This window comes from Protopterus annectens, chromosome 7.part0 (genome assembly GCF_019279795.1).
Source record: "Protopterus annectens isolate FY-2018-M chromosome 7.part0, PAN1.0, whole genome shotgun sequence".
In the NCBI taxonomy this organism is placed as follows: Eukaryota; Metazoa; Chordata; order Ceratodontiformes; family Protopteridae; genus Protopterus; species Protopterus annectens.
In genome coordinates, this window is record NC_056739.1 from 1,707,185,577 (window position 1) to 1,707,210,207 (window position 24,631).

A 24,631-nucleotide genomic window follows, 5' to 3' on the forward strand; every position below is an offset into this window, starting at 1 on the left:
AGGCAGTCGGGGGAAGATTGTCTCTGTACCCAGAAGCCTGGCGTCTCATCACTCGAAACAGATGGGTATGGTCTATCATATCTGGAGGTTACAAAATTCCTTTTGTCCACACCCCCTTAAAATCAAACAACCCCATCCCAGATGTTCCACCCGGTCTAAGGGAACAGGCAGTATAAGAAATTTCAAAACTGCTAAAAAAAACAGGCCATCCAACAAGTCCCAGCAGACCAGCAAGGATCCGGAATTTACTCAAAGTTCTTTTTGGTACCAAAAAAGACGGGACTGGAGACCTATTTTGGATCTCAGCAGACTAAACAAGTCTGTTCAAAGAACGAAGTTCCGGATGGTCACGCTTCAATCCATTCTACCCTTTTTGGGTCAGGACAATTGGATGTGCTCCATAGATCTTCAGGATGCATACTACCATATCAAAATGGACAGGCGTTCCAGAAGGTTTCTCCGCTTCCGGCTGGGAGCCAGTCATTATCAGTTCAGAGCCCTGCCCTTTGGTCTCACCACAGCCCCCAGGGTGTTCACAAAATGCATGGCAGTGGTTACCGCTCACCTGAGACGGCAAGGATTCCAGGTGTTTCCATATCTAGACGACTGGCTTCTTACTGCTACCACCAGACATCAATTGCTGAGAGCTAAGGATTATACCATCCAAACATGCTCCAACCTAGGTATCCCAATAAATTTCGAAAAGTCTGCATTGTCGCATTGTCAGTCTTTAACCTGTATAGGCGCAAGATTAAATACAAAAGATCTGTCCGCAAGACTTCCAATAGACAGAGTGGCAGACATTCGCCGACACGTACAGGTGTTATTAGGATGCAGAAAGATTCAGGCCAGATTCGTCCTAAAAACCTTGGGTCTCATGGCAGCAGCGATCATATTAGTTCCCCTAGCTCGCTTTCACATGAGGATTCTCCAGTGGATGCTTTTCATCCAATGGTCCTTTCAACAACTCCCTATGGCTTGGTGGATGGTCTCCCCATCAGTACCCCAGGGCAGACCATTTGTCCTTCCTCGTATGAAAACACTTAGCACAGTCACTGAAAATTGAAGAATTGGTGATCCTTGAAGGCGAATTGCCGAGGTACCAGATCGCAGGAATAAAGAAAGTAAGGATTTGGTGAAGTACTGGCTGGTTGTGTGTATTTTCTTCATTTGTCCTTCCTCCTCCAGTTGCCACGGTGACCACGGATGCCTCCCTGATCGGGTGGGCGAGGCATTTTCAGGGCAGGACTGTCCAGGGCACCTGGCAACCCCACGAGTACCACTTGCACATAAATGTCTTGGAGATGAGGGCGGTGCTTTTAGCGTTGCAAGCTCTTCAGAACTCTCTACCCACTGGGACCATTGCAATTCAGACAGACAATATGTCTGTAGTGTGGTACATCAACAAGCAGGGCGGAACCAAGTCCTATCCCTTATGTCGAGAAGTACTCAGACTATGGCAGTGGACGATCTCCTCTCAACGGTTTCTGACAGCAATGCACATCCCTGGGAAGTCCAACGTCATAGCAGACAGGCTAAGCAGAGCTATTCTCATGCCTCACGAGTGGTCTCTCAATTGGACACTAGCAGACAAAATCTTCCGCAAATGGGGTCAGCCTTGCTGCGACCTTTTCGCAACTCCTCTCAACAGCAAGTGCGACAGTTTCTTCACTCTCTTCCCGGACACTCCCCCAGAGACGCTCTAGTTCACGATTGGCCCCAGGGACTTCTGTATGCATTCCCACCCTTTCTCCTAATTCCCAAACTAATTCAGAAAGCTATCGTGCTGGGTTGCAGGATGATCCTCATTGCCCCCTACTGGCGTCGACAAATTTGGTTCCCGTTCCTGCATCGTCACCTTCTAGAGCAGTCTTGGAATCTGGACCCAGTTCCGGACCTCCTGATCCATCAGTCGGGCAGGCTGCATCAATCTCCAGTCTCTCATCCTCACTGCTTGGTTGCTCCACTTCCAACCTTAGCCAGGCTTCCCAGTATTTCCCATTCATTCTTTGCACAAACCTACAACCAGGAAGACTTTGCTAGTAAGTGGAAACGTTTCTCTTTCTGGGCAGAGGCTAGAAATATAGATCCTTTTACGGCCCCTGTCCATAACGTTCTAGACTTTTTAGCAGAACATTTTCAAGCGGGCTCCTCTTCTGCCACTATTAGAGTTCAATTAGTGGCGATCTCTAATTTCCATACGGGCCTGTCAGAAACCAGCATCATGTCCCATAAGCTTTGCAAAGCCTTTTTTAAAGGAACAATCTTGCTCAGGCCTCCAGTGAGAGATCCCCCGCCTCTGTGGGACTTGAATTTGATCCTAGCTTCCTTGATACTGCCTCCTTTTGAACCGGCAGCTTCCTGTTCCTTGAAATTGCTTTCTTGGAAAACCCTCTTTTTGGTGGCCATTACTTCAGCGAGAAGAGTTTCTGAACTTCAAGCCCTATGTGTTCGTCCTCCTTACCTAATTTTCCATAAGGATAGGGTTTCACTCAGGACTAATCCTTCGTTCCTACCTAAGGTCCCCTCCGAAAATAATTTGAATCAGTCCATTGATCTACCAGTCTTTTTTCCAAATTATTCCAACAAAGCTGAACACAAATTACACCAGTTGGACGTTCATAGGCAATTACGTTTCTATTTGCATAGGACTGAGCAAATAAGGAAATCAGACCAACTCTTCCTGTCCTATGCGGAGGGTAAGCAGGGTCGACCAGTGTCTAAAGTAACCTTATCCAGTTGGTTGTCCTCTATTATTACCCTTGTTTATCATTTGAGGAATAAAGAACTCCCTGCTAAACCTAAAGGCCACTCTACTAGGGCTTTAGCTACATCGGTAGCCTTTCAAGCAAGACTACCAATGGAAGCCATTTGTGCGGCGGCCACATGGGCCACCCCTCATACCTTCATTTCACATTATAAATTGTATGTGGCCTCTAGGAGTAGAGCTGATTTTGGTTCCACTGTGCTCAAGAGTCTCTGTTCCGATGAGCCACCCAGGACTAAGGTGCTAGGGACGCTGTCCCAACCAGCAAGAATGAAGGCGAGAGAGACAACTTAACATTAAGAAGTTATGTACCTACCATAACGTTCCCTGTTAGTTGTCTTCTCGCCTTCATTCTTGCGTCCCACCCTCCATCCCCCTAGCCTAGATAGACCGAGAAGAGTCCTCCTATGAGTCTTGTCACTGGCTGAGTCTTACCCGATTTATGTCCTCTACCTTTTCTTTAGCCCTATAGCTGAAGTCTTGCTATTGGGACAGTTGTCCTCTTGTATTGTTATGGTGTTAGGTCTTCCAACTGAGATCTGTGGATCTAGCACCAGGCATTGTGGGATATAGGGAGGCCTCGAGCCAGTAAATAGCTCTCGAGCTTTAGAAAATGGCCGAGTCGGAGCCGAAGATCGGCTCTGAACCCAACCAGCAAGAAAGAAGACAACTAACATGGAACGTTATGGTAGGTACATAACTTCTTATTCTTGCTCCTCCTGTGACACTTTTATGTTTAACTGGTTATGTAACTTGGTGAAAAGAACCTTTATCACTCATGACCATGGATTTCAGGCAGACACATGAAGAGTTACAAATGAGTCATATATACATACTTAGTCATTTAAATAAAGTATAGTTAATCACATGATGAAAGCCAGTTGAATACCACAGTAATCCCTAATTTTACAGCTAATTTAGTAAGTGCATAATTTTAAGAGCAATTGCATTGTTAAAATAGGGAGGCAGAAGGAATTATATGAATAATGCTATAAAGAATGCAAATGAACTCAATAAATGTGTGCAAAACAAACTGTTGGTTTGTACCTTATCTTTGCATTTGATGAACAATTACCTGACATATGCTATAGTTCCAGACAGATGTGGCAGATAAAAAAAAAAAAAAAAAAAAGCATGTGGCACAGGAGCTGTCAGATGACCCTTTGAAAGATAATAATATGACCTAAAAGCCAGTGTATCTTTTGTTGTTAGTAGCATTATGGTTCAGGTTATTCTGGGCCAGTAGGATCTGATATTGCTATTCACTGTCATTTTTCTCATATTTTACAATAGCAGCACCTCATTTGTTTGGACCAGAAAGCTGTCGGAACCTTAAGAAATTGAAAAAGGAGAGATGCTCTCATTTTCACCCTCCATATTTTGTCTTAATAGGATGCAGAAGAGCCAGCATCACATGTGTTTTGGTGTTGGTACACAGCAACAGTAGCAGGATAGTGGTAGAAAGAGACAGTCCCTTCATTTTATTTTATGGAGGTTTATGGACCCAGAGGTCCAGGTTCTTGGTGCTCACCAGGATGCTGCAGTCAGTCCTAGGGCAAGCAGCAGCAATCCTGAGACTTTGTGCAGCTGTCACTTTTTGGAGATCCTTGAAAATTATTTCTTCATCTGAACTTTTTGAAGAAAATTAAAAAAAAAAAAACAGGTAAGAAGTTACGCCATACATTTTCTCCCCTCCATTGATCTCGCCCGCCCCCTTTACTGGTTGTCTAACCCCATCAGCATCAAACAGCAAGGAATAAGTTCTTAAAACTTCTTTAAAAAAAAAAAGGAACCATCCAAATGGTCCCACTAGACCACAGATGCTTTGAATATTATTGCACATTATTTATGTTCAGTAGAATAAAACATACTAGTACCAGTGTATAAGAACAAGGGGGACATTCACTACTGTGGGGAGTATAAAGGTATCAAACCGCTATCACACTGTAGGAAAGTTCTGGAGAGGAAGATTGATATACAGATACACAGAGGAGTAGAGAGTAAGATGGGAGGCATACAGTCTGGATTCAGATCAAGATGCAGCACAACAGATATTTGCACTGAGACAGATAATTGAGAATAAGCTAGAGATGATGAAAGAGTCCAATTAAGTATTCCTAGACTTGGAGAAAGCATATGACGTGGTCCTAAGAAAGCTGGTTTGGGCAGTCCTTCAGTGGTTCAAAGTCCCAGAAATACTGGCAGAATTAGTGTAGGCTATGTACAAGGACCAAACATAAGAACAATGTTCAGACTGTCAGGGGGGTTCCCAGTGGGAGTGGGTGTTTTTCAGGGTTCAGCTGTGAGACCACTGCTGTTCGTACTGGTGATGGACTACATTAACAAATGGGCCAGAGGGGGGAAGATCAACAATGTTGCTATATTCAGATGATGTGGCATTACATCAGACTGAAGATTTTCAGCACAGGATGAGAGAATGGAATGCAAAACTGAAGGTACATATGATGAAACTGAGTACTGATAAGTCTGTTGTAATGGCATCAAATTGTGGAAATCGGAAGAAGCTGAGAAGTGAGATAGAAGGGAAAGTAGCAGAACAGGTTAACTGCTTCATGTACCTGAGAGGGGTGGTTGAGGAGAAGGAAAGGCTGAATTAGGTGCTCAGGTTAGAATTAGACAGGCTGCAGCCAACTGGCACAGTGTCTGGTAGTGTATGACAGAAGAGTGCCGAGGAGAAGGAAAGCCTAAATAAGGAGGTCAGGCTAGGATTAGAGGGGGTGCAGCCAACTGGCACAGAGTTTCAGGGGCAGTGTATTACCGAAGAATGCCAAGGAAGCTGAAAATTGATATGTACAAACAGTGGTGCAACCAGTATTACTATACGATACAGAAACCTGGGAGGTGAAGGCACAGCAGTTGAAGAAGGTAGGATAGTTTTATTTATTTTTTTTTATTTTACATTTGTTGGCCGGGATAGTCCGACTGGATACATGTCCATTTTCAGCGGAGGCCCGGGGAGAAAAGTTCCAAGGTCTTAGATTAAAAATGCAGTATATACAGTAGTTAACATATATAAGCAAGCAATAATATGATTGCCATTTTATACAGAGGTTACACACCTAGGCAAATAATAGTAGTTCTGGGGTTAATGAAAAACAGAGAGTAGGTCTTCATTAAGTAGTTCAGGTCAGCAATCATGCTGTTAAGTCATACAGTTATTTACAGATACAATATTTTCAGTGGCTACAGGCTACATGCCAAAACACATTAGAGTTAGACAAGGTAAAGGTCAGGATAGTGCCACAGATAAGCCAAAATAACTATTTCAGTCTCCTTGTCAAGAAGAGTTAGTCGGGTTTACTACATTGACACGGCCAGTTTAACATCAAATGTAAGTCTAGTCTTGAATTGGCTCAGGGAGTTGAGCAAAGTAACTTCGGTTGGGAGAGAGTTCCAGGTTCTGCTAACAGAGTTTGTGAAGAGAGAGTCACCAGCAGAGTTTTTAGTTTTGATAGTCTGGACTAGTAATTTATTAGAGGATCGAAGAGGCCAGTGATTGTGATGGGGGTAATAATATTTTTAAGAGCAGGAGTATTATCTGGATTATAAAGTATCTTATGGGAAGTTATCATGAGGTTATACTGGATTATGCTGGATAGTTTTAGCCACGCAAGCTGGTTTAGGTTAATACAATGGTGAGTCCTATAAGGCAGGCCGGTGGCAAATCTGGCTATATGGTTATAACAGATAGAGAGTTTGTTGAGGACATTTTTGTTTAGATTGGAGAGTATCGGGGATGCATACAGTAGAGTTGAAAGTAGGTGAGAGCAAGCTATGGAAAATCTAGCAGGAGGGGTTAAGAAGGCTTTTATCCTGTAAAGTGAACCTAGTTTTTTATTGATGGTCTTTATAGATTGATTAACATGTAGGTCAAATGAATTTGAGATTATTGTTGATTAAAACACCTAGCAGTTTTGTAGAGGAGTCTGGGGAGATTATTATGCCACCATTAGATTTAATGGTAAAGTGAATGCAGTTGACCTGTGTTTTTTTTTTTTTTGGGATTCAGGATCAGACGTCAACCAGAAAGCCAGTTTTCAGTAATGTTAAAGGTGGTTTGTGTGGCTGACCACAGTTTATTTGGAGAAGTGGCAGAGCAAATCAGGTTGGAGTCATCGGTGTATTGGACACAGCTGACTGTAGGGATAGCAGAATAGAGGTCGTTAATGAAGATGGAGAAGAGAAGGGACCCTAGTATGGATCTCTGGGGTGCACCTAGTGTGTTGGGTAGAAGTTTAGAAAGTTTGTTTTTCCAGAGGACAGCCTGTTGTCTATCTTTGAGATAGGATTGGAACCATTGGATGACTGTATTATCTAGGCAGAACGTTTTCAGGGTATGGATTAGTATTTGGTGATCCACCATATCAAATGCCTTGGAGAGATCCAAAAAGAAGGCTGAGCATATGTTATTGCTATTGCGGTTGTGGTTTATGGTATTGGAGAAGGCTAGAAGGGCTGAAATAGTACTGTGGTATGGTCGGAAGCCATGCTGGGAGTCTGCCATGAGATTATTCTGAGTTAGGTGATGCATCAATTGTCTATGGATACATTTTTCCATAATTTTTGCAAGTGGGGATAGTTTTTATATTGGCCTATAGTTGGATAACTCAGTAGAGCTACCTCCTTTGTGAAGTGGGATTACATAGGATATTTTCCAAATAAAGGGGATTCTGGCTTCTGCTATTGTTAGATTGATTAGTATTGAGATGGGGTAAGCAATGGCATCGGCTGCTTTTTGTAGATACTCGGCAGGGAGTTGGTCAGCAGAGAGAGTAGTTGGTTTCAGTTTTTTAATCAGGGTGTGGATGAGAGAGGTGACAACTGGTTGGAATCTAAATGTCGGTTGGTTTCTGGGGGTGTTGATTTCATGACGGGGGACTGGGGAGGTAGTTGACTCGCTAGGGCTTGAATGGTCTCAGTAAAGAAGCAGTTAAAAGTGTCAGAGAGTTCCTCGGGAGGTTTATCAATGGAGGCAGTGAGGACTGGGGTGGAAGTTTGTCCAGGGTTTGTTTATCCCTTCCCAGACTTTCTGAGGCTTGTTTTGATTTATTTCCTGTAGATTATAGTAGTATTTTTTTTTGTATAGTAGAATAGATTTTTTAGTGATGTTCCTCAGTTGCCTATAGTTGATGTGGTCTTGGGGGTGTTTAGTAGTTTGCCATAATGCCCATGCCTTATTTCTGAGGGCGATTTTTTGTTTTAGACTCTTTGGAAAGCCATGGAGCAGTTTTTGCCTTAGTTCTTGTTGAACGTATGGGTGCATGAGAATCAAGGATTTCTATGAATTTGTTGTTAAAAGTATACAACTACTTCATCTAAGGGGAGGTGTCTTAAAATTGACCATTTACATGAGTTTAGCTCTTGTTGGAATTTGGTGGGGTTAAAGTTTTTACTGATGTCCTTCATGGATGCATCTGCAGTCATAACAACTGGGTTGTCCTGTCGTCAGGCAGCCCTTCGGTCGGCCGGATTCCAAAGTCCGGGTCCGGCTTCGGCTGATGTCGCACTTCACCCGACGTCATCTCTGCTGGTCTTCGGGTATAAAGGCATCAGCCGACGCCATTTTCTTCAGTCTTTCTTGCCGCGTGGCGCCCGAAGCAGAAGCTGTTCGCAAGTGCCGGTCGGTCAGATCCAGAGATTACTACTACCGAATACTCCTTCGAAGACTTCTAAAAGCTAAGTACCCGTTGGGGACTCTTTCTTGCCTCAGCCGATGTCAGAAAAGTCAATAACTGTTTAACTTGTGGGAAACAAATACCTCATAAAGATTTCCACTCTTACTGTTTGCCTTGTTTAGCCCCAGAGCACGACGTAGGAGCCTGTTCGCCTGTGCTTCTTTCAACCGACGACGCTTAGACGTCGGTCGGAGTTTGCTGAACAGTTTTTCGCTCTGAATTTGCGTACATTATGCCGCCGGATCCTCCGACTACCCAAATTATTAAAAAACGCAAAGAAAGACCGACACTCGCGGTCCATGGTTTCGGCGAAACCATGGTCAAGCAAACATGAGTGTCTCGGTTTCGGCGAAACCGAGAAAACTGATCAGAGTACAGCCGAATCAATGACTACTACTGAGGTTCCGCTACCTTACTTGAATCGGCCTCAGAAATTTTACCTACTACAGTGGTTACTAGTGACTTATCAGACACCATCCCTTTGGATGTCTCTACCCCAGCACGTGGTGCTGCTAGGCCTCCTGCAGCCATGTCTATTAAGGCCTTGGCCAGGGCTAAAGCAGCCAAATCTACTAAGTCAGTGCCTGTTAAACCCCTCAACCAGGCCCACTTCTAGTTCACAAATGCTTACTCTGGCAGAAGATTTAATATCCTTAATTAGGGATCTCAATCTCACCCTGACAGGGCCTCTCAGCCCCAGAAAAGAGACCTAGAGCAGAGCCCCTCGAGCCTGTGTCCTCTGATGATTCTGGAAGACTCAGATATTACAGACCAGCCAGAGGCTCCTTTCTCCAATTTTGAGGACTCAGATGCTGAAGAATCCATTCCAGCTGCTTCCCCACCAGAAGAATTCTCCTTTGAGGAAACCTTACATGCCATGAGAGAACATTTCCAATGGCAGGAACAGGATTTTTCAGACTCCAGAAAAAGACTTAGGACTTTTCTGCACCTACCACAACACAGGCCCTTAGCTATACCTCCTGTCCTCTCTGTTGTGGACGATGCATTTAATGATGTTTGCACTGCACCAGATTCTTTACCTCCAGCACCTGCCAAACCAGATAGATTTTACAGGGTACCAGACACTCATCATCACCTATACAAGGCCCCTCTTGCAGACCCCGAAACTATATCCCAGGGCCCTAAGGCAGTAGCCTCAACCACAGCAAAAAACCCTATTCCTTCTGAAAGGGAAGCCAGGTCTTTAGACAGATGGGGCAAAAAGGTTTACACCTCTGCTACTCTCTCAGCTAGAGCTTTAAACTGTCAGTTTCACATGATACAATACCAAGAGTTTATGCTTGATCAGTTAACTAAAAAGCTATCCTCTGATGACTCTAGATAAGAAAAATCTATTAGAAATGGTAAATAACATACAACAGGTTAGTAACCATTCCTTAAAATGCGGCTATGATGCACTGGAGGCTTCATTTAGATCAGCCATGACTGGCACAGTGATAAGAAGACATGCATGGCTGAAGGAACAAGTTTTACCGGATCATGTTAAAGCTAAGTTATTAGATGCTCCTATGGATAAGACCAGTTTGTTTGGTACACCTGCCCAGCAGGTAATGAAGAAAATGGAAGAAAAGGCAAAATCTGTACAAACGGTTAAAGATTTCTTGCAGGTTCAGCCCCAAGGTTTAGCAGGAACTAGCCTGCCAAAATTGGTCCTTTCCTGACTCCACAAGATCCCAAAGGGGCAGGAATAGACGTTCCAGAGGCAGAAATCAATCCAGAGGGGGTGCCTACAGAGGACGACAGTGGCAAGGTAATAACAGAGCCACAGGCACAGCCACTACCACTACAACAGGGCAATCACAGTGACTTGATTCTAACTCCGCCTACCAGGGAACAAATAGCAGCACCCTTAGGCGGAAAATTAACCTTATTTTCAAAGAACTGGCACTATATCACAAAAGACAAGTGGATTTTGCAAACCATAGACCAAGGTTACGGTTCCACTTCCACACTATACCAGTCAAAAGAGGAATGCCAAACCTACCTCCAAATCAAAAAAACAGAAGCTCTACAGCAGATAATGCAATTAACAAAGATGAGAGCTGTGGAAAGAGTACCAATAACAGAACAAGGCAAAGGATTCTACTCCAGACTATTCCTAGTTCCAAGAAAGGAAAAAAGTTGGAGACCTATTCTCCATCTGTCCACCTTAAACACATACATCATTGTCCCAAAATTCAAGATGCTGACCCTACAGCAACTTCTTCCCATGCTGGGCAAGGAGTGTTGGCTGGTAACTCTAGAGCTCAAGGAGGCATACCTGCACGTCCCCATTCGACCAATTTGCAGAAGATACCTCAGATTTCTTGCAGGATCAGAGCACTATCAATTCTCAGCATTGCCCTTTGGCTTATCTACTGCCCAGAGTATTCACAAAATGCCTGGCATCAGTAATCGCCCACTGCAGACTACAGGGAATCCAAATTTATCCATACCTGGACGACTGCCTGCTACAAGGGGACAACAAAAGCAAGCTGACAACAGATTTACAAAGGGTCATTTACTTGCTACAAGCACTGGGATACGCAGTCAATTTGCAAAAATCAAGGCTGATTCCATCCCAAACAAGGACATTCTTGGGCTGAATTGGACACAGTAAAACAAATGGCATTCCTAACTGCAGAAAAACAAAAGATCTCCTCTTTACTTCTTGGCACTAACAAACCACAGCAAGCTAACAGCAAGAAAAGTTCTGCAGGCCTTGGGCTTCATGGCATCATGCATAATCTTGGTTCCACATGCCAGACTGCATATGAGAAAACTACAGTGGTACCTAAAGAATTTATGGTCCCAACACAGGCACAGCCTAGAAGCAGAAATTCCACTAATTCCATGCCTAAAACAGGAGTTCCTATGGTGGGCTCAAGCATGCCAGTCAAACCCAGGCTTACCCTTTTACAAATATCAAGCAAGCCAAACCATCACAACAGACGCCTCAGACCTAGGATGGGGGGCTCACATGCTGGACAAATGCGTGCAAGGATTGTGGACGCAGGACCAACTTCACCTGCACATCATCCTAAAAGAAATGCTGGCAGTAAAACTGGCAATCCAAAAATTTAGACCATTTCTCAAAGAAGGCCATTTGATGATAAGGACAGACAACACCACAGTCATGTGGTACATCAACAAACAGGGAGGCACTCATTCATACCCGCTATGCAGAATGACTTTGGACCTTTGGAACCTGGCACTCAGCTACAACATCCAGTTACAGGCAATGTTTGTACCGGGAAAGGAGAACACTCTAGCAGACATGTTAAGCAGAACCACCTCGATGCTCACGAATGGATGCTACACCGGACATCTTCAAGACCATCGCAAAGAAATGGGGAATGCCACAGATAGATCTATTCACTTCCCTCTCAACCACCAGCTCAAAATTCTGCACAAGGACATTCCATCCACTTGCATCGAAAGTGGATTCGCTCTCCTTCAGCTGGAAAGGCCTGACAGCATATGCATTCCCACCTCTTCCCTTGATACACAAGGTATTACTAAAAATCAAGGAGGAACGTCCAAGGATAATCCTGATAGCTCCAAACTGGCCAAGACAACACTGGTACCCATTGCTGAGGAGCATGTCTCGGGACAAAATGTGGTCAATACCCTGATGCCTTTGATGTTAACTCAGAACAACTACAGCATCATGCATCCAAACCTAAAACGTTGCAGCTGACTGCATGGCACATCACATAGCAGCAACTATTCCAGATCTCTCCCAAAGGGTTAAAGACATTATCCTTGAAGCCCGCAGACCTTCAACAAGAAGGAACTATGCAGGGAAATGGAAAAGGTTTGTCATTTGGAGTGCTGAAAGAGGGAAGGATGTGTCAATATAGATATGGCTAACATTCTGGAGTACTTGGCAGAGCTACTACATACAGGCCTGTCCTATTCCTCCATCAAGATACATGCATCAGCTATTTCAGCAGAATACAGCTTTGATCCACCTGTCTTCTCACATCCTCTACTCAGGCAGTTCCTCAGAGGGATCAAGAATGTAAAACCTCCTAGGAAACCACCACTGCCAGCTTGGGATTTGAACTTTGTGCTAGAAAAGTTGACACTGCACCTTTTGAACCAGCAGCAACAGCAGACCTACAGCATCTTTCATGGAAAACTGCTTTCCTACTGGCAATAACCTCAGCAAGGAGGGTTTCTGAACTTCAGGCCCTAATGGCAGTACAACCCTTCCTAATCTTCCACCAAGACAGAGTGTCCATGAGGACTAATCCTACATTTATGCCTAAGGTGGTATCCAGAGTGTCCCTAAACCAGGCAATCCACCTACCTACCTTCTTCCCCAACCCACAAAACAGAGGGGAAAGAATGCTGCATACCTTGGATGTACACAGACAGCTACGCTACTACCTGGACAGAACAAAAGTAACAGAAAAACTGACCAGCTTTTTGTAGCCTATGCAACAGGAAGGGAAGGAAAAGCAATTTCCAAACAGACAATCTCCAAATGGATAGGAAATTGCATACGATTCTGTTACTCCTTCCATGGAAAACCAATTCCACAGAACATACGACCTCATTCTACAAGAGCAACAGCCACTACCACAGCCTTCTTACGAGGAGTGGCAACCAAGGACATTATTGAGGCGGCTACTTGGACCTCCGTGCATACATTTGCCAAGCATTATAATTTACCTCTGTATTCCAGATCCCGAGCAGGGTTTGCCACTGCTGTACTGCAAGGGATCCTAACCACACCATAATCTATTCTTCCTCCTCCCTAGTTGGCTATGGTATTCTACCCAGTTGTTATGACTGCAGATGCATCCATGAAGGACATAGTACAGTTTTGTACCTACCATAAATGTAGATGTCTGAACTGGATAGCATCTGCAGTCAGGATTACCCTCCCTCCTTCCCTCTGTGGTACTCCTAGGTATTTACCCTCCTAATAGCTAGCTGGTGGGGAGTCTCTTATGGTGTATTTGTTTGTATATATGTACATACATGCTTATTTTTTGTGTTTGCCTTCTATCCTTTGGGAAACATTGGCATTTTTACCCAAAATTTAGCCTTCCAAGAGGGCAACTGGCATCTGGGGCAAGAAACACTGAAGAAAATGGCGTAGGCTGATGCCTTTATACCCGAAGACCAGCAGAGATGACGTCGGGTGAAGTGCGACATCAGCCGAAGCCGGACCCGGACTTTGGAATCCGGCCGACCGAAGGGCTGCCTGACGACAGGACAACCCAGTTGTTATGACTGCAGATGCTATCCAGTTCGGACATCTACATTTATGGTAGGTACAAAACTGTACTTTTCGTACCATTCTAAGTAAGGGTTGTTGGTGGTTAATGGCTTTGTGGTTAATAATATAGGTGGGAAGGTGATCGCTTAGGTCATCAGGGAGGGTCCCAGAGTTGTGCAGTTGGGGATGACTATTTATAAGTATCCAATCAAGTATGCTTTCTTTTTAGTTTGTTTTACCTATCCTGATAGGGGTTGTGATGATTGTAAGAATGCTTGCAGGTTGACATGGGTTGTTGGGGAGTTAGAGGAACAGGTGTTCCAGTCAGTGTTGAGGTCTCCAAGTAGTATGGATTCTTGGGGGTAGTGACATGTTAACCAGTTAAGGGTATCTTCAAGTGTGGTTACATTATTATCTGGAGGAATGTACATACAGATGATATAGATACATTTATTTTTACTAATTTGTAGTTTGGCGGCAAGAATTTCTGAGTTGTCATTGAATCAAAGGAAATGGCTACAGTTGACATGACAACCCAACCACATTTAGAAAATGGGGGAAAAGGGGATTGATTGATTGATTTGATTGAGTGATGATGACGAAGATGATTTTTGGTACCAAGGAAAACAAAGGACCTCAACCCTATTCTAGATCTCAGTGGCCTAAATTCCTTTAAAGAACCAAACCTATTAAATTTTGGCACTCAGTCAGTCCTTCCTTATCTTATTTGTCAGAAGGGGAATAGATGGGCTGTTTTGATGTCAGAATGCCTCCCTCCTCATCATAATTGTCAAGATAGTTTATGCACTTTCAGTTTAGAGCCAGTTGTTACTAATTCAGAACCGTACCTTTTGGACTCATCTCTGCCTATAGTGTGCTCACCAGACGCATATCAGTGGCAGCAGCTCATGCAAGACTGCAGTCAGCCAAGATTTTCTCATACCTAGATGACTAGTCTCTTGCTATTTCATGTTAACCTGATAATTAACAGCGAAGCTCACAAAGTTCCATTTCTTGTCCGTCACATTCATAGGAGGCATCTTTGATATCACAATGTGTGATCCATTCTGCCTTAGCACAGTCTGTTCTTCAGCAGGTAGTTGCTTCAGTTTCGTTAGCATAGTCTTTTACTGTAGAAGATTGTTTGAGGAAAGCCTTGGGTGTTGTGCTTTCTGGCAGTTTATGGCCAGTGATCCCAAGATGTCATTGGTTTGTAGGTTCTTACTAAGCTTTTGGCCAAAAGGCAGCTATTAAGGAAGTCACCCAGTACTGATGGGGGATTAACAGCATACAGCATTAAGTATATTTTCTGTATATATCCAGGTGAAAATTTGTGATCACCCATGCAGTCATCCAGACCAAGTTTAATACCGCCAGGGAAGTACTCTGATGTGTAAGGGGAACTTTTTACAGAAATTGGGTTATATTGCATTAGGTTCCTGTCAAGCCAGCTGGTAGTGTTAAGGTGGCGTATAGTTTCAGGTACTATAGAGTGTTTGCTTTACCACTGCTTTTTTTTTAAGGTGAAGGAGTTCAAAGAACGAGGGGCTCATTGACTAAAGGCTAAATAGAGATCACCCCTCAGAAGCCTATATGAGACTGAGTAGAGGGATAGAGCTTTTAGTCTTATCAGACTACCTATGGATTTCCAAGACTGGATATACTTTTGATGAGGAAACTTTGAAGTCTGTCATGTTGGTTTAGTTGCTTAGAGAGGTACATGCTAAAGGTATGTTGTATTCAATGAAATTGGTTATCTGTAGCCCCTTGATATTAGATTTCATGTCAGATAAGTATATACCAAAGAGAAGTGAGCCCATAACAGAGCCCCTTGGGACTGCTGGTGACATTTTTTTTTCTAGAGCAAATACTCCTGATGTTAATGGTACGAGTTCTGTTAGATAGCCAGTTTGCTGTCCCACATGCTTTGTAGCATTGATGTTGAGCTGGGACAGTTTGTTTGTAAATCCACCATAGGGAGATGGTGTTATAGGCCTTGGCAAGGTCTAGGTATGTAGGTAGTGTAGAATGAATATATGTTCTTTACCTGTGACTTAAGTGACCCTTTGGAAGAACTCAATTAAATCACCTTTTGAGCCTTACTTCATTCCATTTCACTTTTCCATAAACTTAACCTGCATTTGAGGCGTGACTCCCCCCCCCCCCCCCCAATCTACATTCAGGGAGACCATTTCAACTCCAGATTAATTAGGCCTCAGTCACCATTTGACATGTCTGTTTTAGGGTGTGGAGGGGAGACACTACAACAGGCAAACCAATCAAGTTGCCTGTTTTCAAAGCTGCACATCATTATCTTGGAAACTGCAACTGTTTCACTCTTAGCATTTCAGGACTTCCACAGGGAGATATTTCTGTTCTATCAAACAACATGGCAGTTGCTTAGTATATCAGCAAACAAGGTAATATACTTTTGTAATCCTTAGTGTGAGGAGGCTGTAAGAGTGTGGTAATGGGTCTTCAAGTTCCAGCATTTTGTAGCAGTGACCCACATTCTAGAGGAGACTTGGCAGATGGACTTGGTCTTTGTCTCCTGATACCTTCACCACTGACACTCCATTGTGTATCTCGTTGTCTCATTGACAAAGACCAAATGTGCAAGTTTATTTTCCCCGATCCTTCCTCTGTAGATTGGGCTACATGTGCTAGCACACAAATAGACAGATATTTCTATACATTTCCCTCCATTTCCTCTTAAGCCAAGCCCTTCAGAGCTAGGATCAATCTTATTTTTTTCCCTCTAACCCATGCAAACATGATTTCTTCTTTTGAGACCCTTTATACTGTAGAAACGTTTGTGTCTTCTTTAAGACACTACTGTCTGACCATGCAGGTAACTTTATACTGGACCTTCAGAGTGTCACACTGACAGTAGGGATTCATTCCTTTGATTGTAATGGTTTCAGTTCACTTTATCTCATTTCATTTTTGTCGTATTACTAAGAAGTGCTGGTACTTTCATGCAGGAATGTATTACTGGCATAGCCTCAGGTTTTACTGGTACTTGATATTTTTTCTGGCAAACTTACAAAGTCTGTAAATAAATGAGATTATAATTCTGAAAGATATTGTTACTGTGACTGTGTACAGTATTTGAGGTGTCTGTGTGACTGTATGGCTGCTTCTGTGCACTGTCACTCTGTTTTTACAGTGAATTTGTTTTATCATTTTTAGTTTCTGACTGGCCAGATAACCCAACATTTTATAAAAACTACTTGCAGTGATTTTAAAGATAGAGCTTGTTCATTTTATTTGTATATTCACATCTGTAGATTTCTCAGTGGCTCCACTCACTGCCCAAAATATATTAACGATGTGTACTCAGCTTCTTTTTTCATGCCTTTGTATCCTAGACCATTAAAATTACCTTCAGGTGGAATGTTGCATTTTGTAACTTTGGCTTAAATGCAACATTTTGCTTACTAAATTCTCAACATTTATTGCCAGCACTCCAACTTGCATTGTTTCAATGTCTCAGAGACATTTTCAGACTTCACTGTATATGTTTTTTTCACTTCACTAGCACCTACCATAGATGTTTATTGGCACTGTTTATTTCATATTTCTTTTCAGCAGCATGCACATTCTTTTGAGCGTGTATTGTTTTTTCTTATACACATCATAGAAAAATTATCTTCTACCACGCATTTCTTCAAAAGTTATTAAAAGCAAGACCATGGTCATTTTTGTACCCACACCATTACATGGTGCTAGAATTTCAGTGGCACACTCTATTCTCTGGTGACAATTTTTATATGACATTGTTGTATGGCTGTCTTTTTATATCCTTTACGTTTGCAGGATATTCTTATTTTGTCTCATTTTTGATTTTTTTTATTTGCACATCCATTTCCTGATTTAATTCTTTTAACTGTGTACTATTAATTTACTTGCTGTGCATGCATCCATACCTTTTGGTAAGGTCAGGTCTTCTGTGAGTATTCTTGATTATGTACAGGCCTTCGTTTGTAGGCCTTAGTCAATAAAACCTTCTGAGGTCTCTTAATAGATGCACCTTGTTTCATATATTTACAAACTGTTCTGTTCCTTATAAATTAAGTATGAAAAATCATCAAATTCACATTCTTTGGCTGCTATTCAGTCCAATAATGTGTTTATAGTCAGCTCATGACCTTGTCTACTATTAAAATGGAAAAGATAAATCCTTCCTACGTCAGCAGTAATTCCTGATCTTCTGTTTAAGTGTTGCTGTTTTGGGTTACTCCTATCCAAGGAAAATAAAAGAATCCAGCACCTTTAAGGCTTCTTCCTCAACAACTTGCGGCTAATCCATTCACAGTAAGCAATAAAGTTAATTTTTGCATCCAGTTTTTCCTTGAAGTGAGATGATTTATTTTGGTTTCATTTTATCATTTACACTGTGAATTATGTTCCTGTACTTCCAGTTACATGCACTCTAGAAAGCAAGTTTATTGTCTTTTTCCAACTATAGCCATTCAGTTCTACAAACATTTCTGTACATGTGGCTCTTGACTCTGTCTGTCTTACATCTCTAGGTTCCAGTTACACTTTGTGGATGCTGGAAATACTTTTTCTCTGCCGGGGTCTAGGTTAAAAGAACTGGACAGGCTTAACTGTTGTGGCCAAAGTGGGATATCATGTGGCTGGCTGCAAGTGTGACTGTGCTGACAGATCAGAAATGTGCATGTGCAACATGGCATGGCTGAGGCTATCCACTCTTGAGAAGTGAGCTTTTGGATACCTTTCTAGCTACACAGATCATATCTTCAGCCCTCACAGAACCTGGTTAATGGTTTTCAGAAGAGGAGTCAGGCCATAAAGCAGGTGTCTCAAACTCCTGGCCTCCCAGTGCTGATGTAGGTGTGTAAGGTAACAAACTGTCAAACAATGCTACCTTCTCACTGTGAATGTCATCTTTGAGAATTGTTTTGTTGCGTATTCTTTTTCTGAGCTCTGCCTTTCATACTTCCAAGGAGACAGGGTTTTTCTTTTGTGTTACCTGAATTTTTTGTGGAAGGTAGATGGTATCAGATAATTCGTTGAAGTCATGTGGTTGATTGATTTACTGGGCATAGTTTGTCAAATGTGTTGAGACTACCAGTATACTTTTGTAAGCTGCACGTCTCTGTTATGGGTAGTGGGAAGGCTGCCAGTCTAGCTAGATAGAATTTTGTAGATAATTCTGTCATTTGTAAATATTAATGTAAGCCACAGGCTTGTTCTTTTAAATGTAAGAAAATTGTGTTAAATGTTGAATGTCAAAAATGCAACAACAGTGCACTCTGCTGGAAGAAAACGGATAAGTCAAGCATTGTATGACTGATCTCAAACTTGGAGCTGTGGTGTCTGGACCAGCAGATTCTTTATATTATTTTGAGACCAGAAATAATTGCTAGATTTTACATATATAATGTCTTTAATTGCTGTGGTTTCTTGACCAGGTGCAAGATCAAATATATGTTAAACTCCGAGTTTCTGTTAGCCTGGGAACCAGAGAAAAATGATATAATCTAAAATGAGCCAGCAGTGATGCATTATCAATTTAAAAGAATGTCTCAGAGAGAGAGAGAGAGTGCATTTTGGATTTTGTCAAAAGCTGACAGCAACTCACTAGTACTCTGCATTTACTCTATATGTAAGTTTATTTAGAACTGTGATTGCTCTTAAGAAAAGACAGAAAATAGTAAGTCTAGTCTAGCTTTTTTCTATATTTATGTCAGAACTATTCTACAGTATTATTTTAAGCATTTTCCTGTGATGTCTGAACTGTTGACTAGCACTGCGTAGTAAGAAGTATTGTCTTGTGTTTTTATTAATTATTATTAAATTTTTAAACCTTTCAAATGTGGCTGTTTTGTGTAGAGATAATTTAAGCTCTAGAGTACATTGCATGTATATAGTGATACTGTACAAAGTCACTCCAATAGTCTTGCTGTTTTGTGTTACTCCTATCCAAGGAAAGTAAAATAATTCAGCACCTTTAAGGCTTCTTCCTCAACAACTTGTGGCTAATCCATTCACAGTGAAATTGGTCACCCTTTGGTAAGGGCCTTTTTAGTAGCTGATATTAGTGGCTGGTGGCAGCTGGTACTACCTTATAGACTGGCAAGAAGGGGCATAGCTGGAGAACCTGTGCCAGCCTTCCCCAGGAGTGTTTGTATAAACTCGTATCTTAAAGTGGGTGTGTGTGTCAGCTACTTGGGCAGGGACATGAAGCACTGGTTGGACAGAGAGGGTGCTGGAGGTTTTAGCTTGACCATTAGGCAGATATCTGTACCTTATAGCTGTGCCAGTGGGGAGTCTTATTGGAGATCTGGAGAGAAAGGGAGAAACCAGCCCCAGACTGACTGCAGTCTCTGTGTGTTCTTAAGGGAAATTGTACTTTACTGTGTGTGTACTTGGTATCCTTCCCAATGTGGACACCCCTCACTGGTGTTAGTGGTGAGGATTGAGGCTCCTTGATTACTGGGCCAGTGTATGGGTGTCACATGTAGTATATATCTTGAACGTAATAACAGGCTTGCTATGCATTCAGCACTCATATTTGAGCTTTTCCTGTAAGGTAAATAGTAAAGCAAGGTCTTGCATAATACACTTAATCATGTACCTTCTGCTGCATCGTGCTGGCTATTCAGCAGTCTTATATATGAATTGGACTAATTTAAAGATTTAAAGATGCTCTGCCACTAGGGTGGCCACGGTTGTGCAGCGGTTAGCGTTGTCACCTCACAGCAAGAGGTTCTCCGGTTCGATCCTTGGCTGGGTTGCCTTCTGTGTGGAGTCTGCATGTCCTCCCTGTGGTCTCGTGGGTTTCCTCCCACATCCCAAAGACATTCTGTAGGCGGATTGGACACTCTAAATTGGCCCTAGGTGTGTGTGTGTGCGTGTGTGTGCCTTCCATAGAAGGTTGGGTGCCGGGCTGGCAACTCAACACCATAAACCTCTACTGCCAGTTATGAGCGGACAGGTGATCCGCTGTGGAGACCCCTAACCGGGAAAAGCCGAAAGAAGAAGAAAGATGCTCTGCCACTAAAATTGTTCCCTTTAGACACTGATCAGAATTTAGCTGTTAGCAATGAGCTTTTTCTAGAATCAAATTCTGATAAGTAAGTTATTTTGCACGGTTTAATAATTTTTAATGTGTTTGGATTCTCATACACATTATGGATGTTCAGGGTACTGGTTCCTTTATGACGAAACATAAAGTCAAAAGATGACAGTGTTTTAAATGTATTAAACCAAACAAACCATATCACCTTCTAATATACTCAAAAATGCAGTTTACAGAACCTGAAATAATGAATCACCTCTTTCATTCAGCACAGAATTTATCATATCTCCATATCCACCAGATTGTATTTTTATGTGCTACATTTTTATGGTATCGTGTATAAATGTTGAGCAATAAATGTACTATGTAAAAATAAAAAATGGTAAATTATTTTGGTTTTCAGAGACATTAAGCCAACCAATGTATTGCTAGATGAAGATGACAGACCAGTTCTAATGGACCTTGGATCCATGAACAAGGCTCGTATTGAAATCAAGGGATCCCGTGAAGCTATGATTATTCAGGTAATCTGACAAACTCTGTTTGTACTGACCATTTTCAAGAAAATTGTACCTGTGTAACTGACCTTTTTTCTTGATATTTTTGCTTCCAATCACTAAAGGTCTCTGTCTCTAAAATGATTTGCCACGTTTGTTTGAAATGTTCAGGATGCTGTACTGGCACATTCAGCTGTGGTATGTCCTTTTTAGTAAGCCTAGCTTGAAAGGCAGTAAAGCAGCATTGTCTTGAAATTTAATGAAAGAGTAGTCCTTTTTAATATAGTATTTTCATTTCACAACTTTAAAAGTTCCCCTTTTGGGAGCTTGACCATGTTTTAGTGAAAAGTAATCATGTCTGTGTGACTTTGGATCTATGTTGTGTGGAGCTTTTTGCTACTGGTAGGGTCACCTTTGGTAAAGGGATTTGAAAAGAGTGACCAGAAAGAGATTCAAAATGTACTCCCATAATGGTCCTATTAAAGAAGCAAAAAAAAAAAAAAAAACCTTTCCCTTGAACAAGGTAAACCAAAACCTTAATTGGATGCCTGTTATCTAAGTGGCATGCATAGCACAACAAAGCTGCACTGAGAAAGTTTGTGATCTGTAATTGTGCCAGGTAAGTGTCAGGAACAGGACGGATAAAGAGCAGTATTCATAAATCCCCCCCTGGCATAACTGATCTATCCCTCCTTGCAAAATAAGGTAAGTCCTAAGGGTGAGTACTTTCAAGCAGGGAATGGCCATGTGGCTTAGCTGCCTTCTAAGTCCTATGATTCTATGAAATGGACTCTGGTAATAGAAACTATCTGTTAGCTCTTGGGACATGAGGAAGGGGAGCTAGTGCTTATTGGGAGGCTGAAATGTAGCATTTTTTTTTTGTTTGAAGCCATACTTCACAAGTGCAGTTGATATCTCCTTCTCTGAGCTGGTTCTTAGGAGCGGCCCTGTGCAAGTATAGGAGTATTTACAATTGTTGGCTGTATAATGTACATTTGGAAATTTAGCTATTTGATGGAAGGTTGCCACATTGCAACTACAAGTTACTGAAAAAAAAAACTGTATGCACATCTGCACACACCTAACAGGTATTTGGAGTATTTTACTTTGTTCTTGTTCTGGGAGTAATGGAGATACCTGGGAGGTGTGTTTGAGAAGAACAACTTGCTTAATATGAACTTGAGTGATGAATTAGTTCTGAATTTCCATGCCAGTCATAGACTGTCCATAACAAGCACCATGTTTGAACACAGAGATGCTCATAATTGTACTCTGTACCCTAGCTCCTTTGGCCAGAGATCAGTGAAGACTTTGTAGTTCATTTAATTTGGGCATTCAGATCAAGAGAGTTAGTGAGTTATCAAATGAGTACCACTTGGTGTTGAGTTGATTCAGATCTCAGGCAAGTGGGACAGTGGTTGGATAGGCTTTGGAAAACAAGATATGCAGTGCAGATGCTGTAGAAATGTTTAGAATTGCTTCAATGCAGGATGAATTGCCATTTCAGGAAGAGCTTCTTCCGCATACCTGGAAAGGTTCAGGATGTGGAGTCTGACTGGACAATGTTCAAGGCCTTAATGGTTGAAATAACATCAAGAGGCTGTATTTGTAAAGTCTTTAACAAGAGATCTTTTTGTTTGTACCGATATAACAAACCCATCCTCAAAGGTCTAGTTCAGGCAAACCCTGCAAAGGAAGATTCTTGCCCCAAAAAGAAATGAGAAACATAAACACCTGGAGGGCAGAGAATCATACACATCATTAGTCAAGATATCCAAAATAGAGACTTCCATCCCACTCAACTGGGGCCTTCTTGTGCCTGTACTCTTGCCTCCTGCAACTTTTACAGTTACTACCAGACCCAAACTTTCTGGTTTCTCATCACAGATCCAAGTATAGGAATAGGTAGCTTCTTCTTGGAGTATGAGTTATTAAAAATGTTACATTCTAGACTAGCTTCGGCTGTGTCACTCAGGTATTCCAGGTCAGTGCATAGCCCTGTTCTACCATTGGATTGGGAAAATGTGATGAAGATCTTTTTGATGACCCAGCTGGAGTTGGGTGTCATCACTGCCCTGTTTGTGCTTCTAAGGGGTCACCACAGCGGAACTCCGGTCCACTAATGATTGGCAGTAGATTTTTACGAAATGCCGAGGTGCCAGCTCGATGCCCAACCTTCAACGAAGGCACGCCCATTTACGCATGCATGTCTTTCGAACACTACTGATATATATGTATATATATATATATATATATATATATATATATATATATATATATATATACATACATACATATGTGTGTGTGTGTATATATATATATATATATATATATATATATATATATTTACACATACATACATATATATAAACACATACACACATTCATATAAAACTATGTATTTACATACAGAAACGCACACATGGGACCAGATAACTTCTCAGGTTGCTTATTAAGCAGTCTAAAATAGGATCTAGCAGACCCACATGGCATTCTCTTTAACCATAGCCCGAGAACTGGCTTTGTTCCAGCAGAGTGGAGAAGAGCAACAGTAATCCCCTTACACAAAGGGGGGGCAATCAACTGACCCTGGGAACTATAGACCCACAAGACTAACCAGCCTCATCTGCAAGGCCATGGAAAGAATCATAATGGAACCTATCAATATGGGCATAGGCAACCTTCAAACTCTAGACCCAACCCAGTTTGGCTTCATTAAGGGTAGATCATGCTTATTAAACCTATTAGACTTCTTCGAGAAAGTCTCCAAAGTCCTGGATGAAGGTAAGACAGTGTATACTGCTTATCTTGACCTAGCCAAGGCTTTTGACACAGTCCCCCACCCAGGTATTAAGAAACTATCCTAGCTGGAGATTAACCCTTATGACACTAGATGGGTAGCCAGTTGGCTCACTGACAGAACACATACTGTCAAAATTGGTGACTTCACCTCTACCGGTAGACCTGTCACCAGTGGTGCACCACAAGGATCTATGCTGGACCCTTTACTGTTTGGAATCTATTTCTTGGAAGTCCAGGCTTAGACGGCCTTTGGCTTACTAAGTTCACTGATGATTGCAAATTGGGTGCAATTATTGAGTCCTCAAACAATGTTAACATATTACAGGAGGGTAACATAGACAAACGACTGGTGCCAAAGCCATGGTGCAAAACTAAATGCAAAAAAGTGCATTATTATCCCCTTTGGCAAAGTGGACTTCCCTGCTAATTACAGTATTGATAGCACCCTCGTAAGTTCAAACCCAGTGGTGTGAGATCTGAGAACACAGGTAGATGGCAATCTGAAATTCAACCACCAAGTTTCCACAATGGTAAGGGAAGCCTTCTTTATGCATCTCATAAGTAAGGACATTGCATCCAGGTCTA

At 42.1% G+C, this 24,631-nt stretch overlaps 1 protein-coding gene across 2 annotated transcripts in view; it reads left to right on the forward strand.

Annotated features, from left to right (window-relative positions):
- STK16 (serine/threonine kinase 16) overlaps window positions 1-24,631 on the forward strand; it is a 391,131-nt gene that overhangs the window by 107,755 nt on the left and 258,745 nt on the right. For both annotated transcript variants that reach the window (XM_044078236.1, XM_044078237.1), the window contains one exon: window positions 21,151-21,271. In XM_044078236.1, coding sequence (XP_043934171.1) covers window positions 21,151-21,271 — 121 coding nt within the window. The remainder of the gene's footprint in view (window positions 1-21,150; window positions 21,272-24,631) is intronic.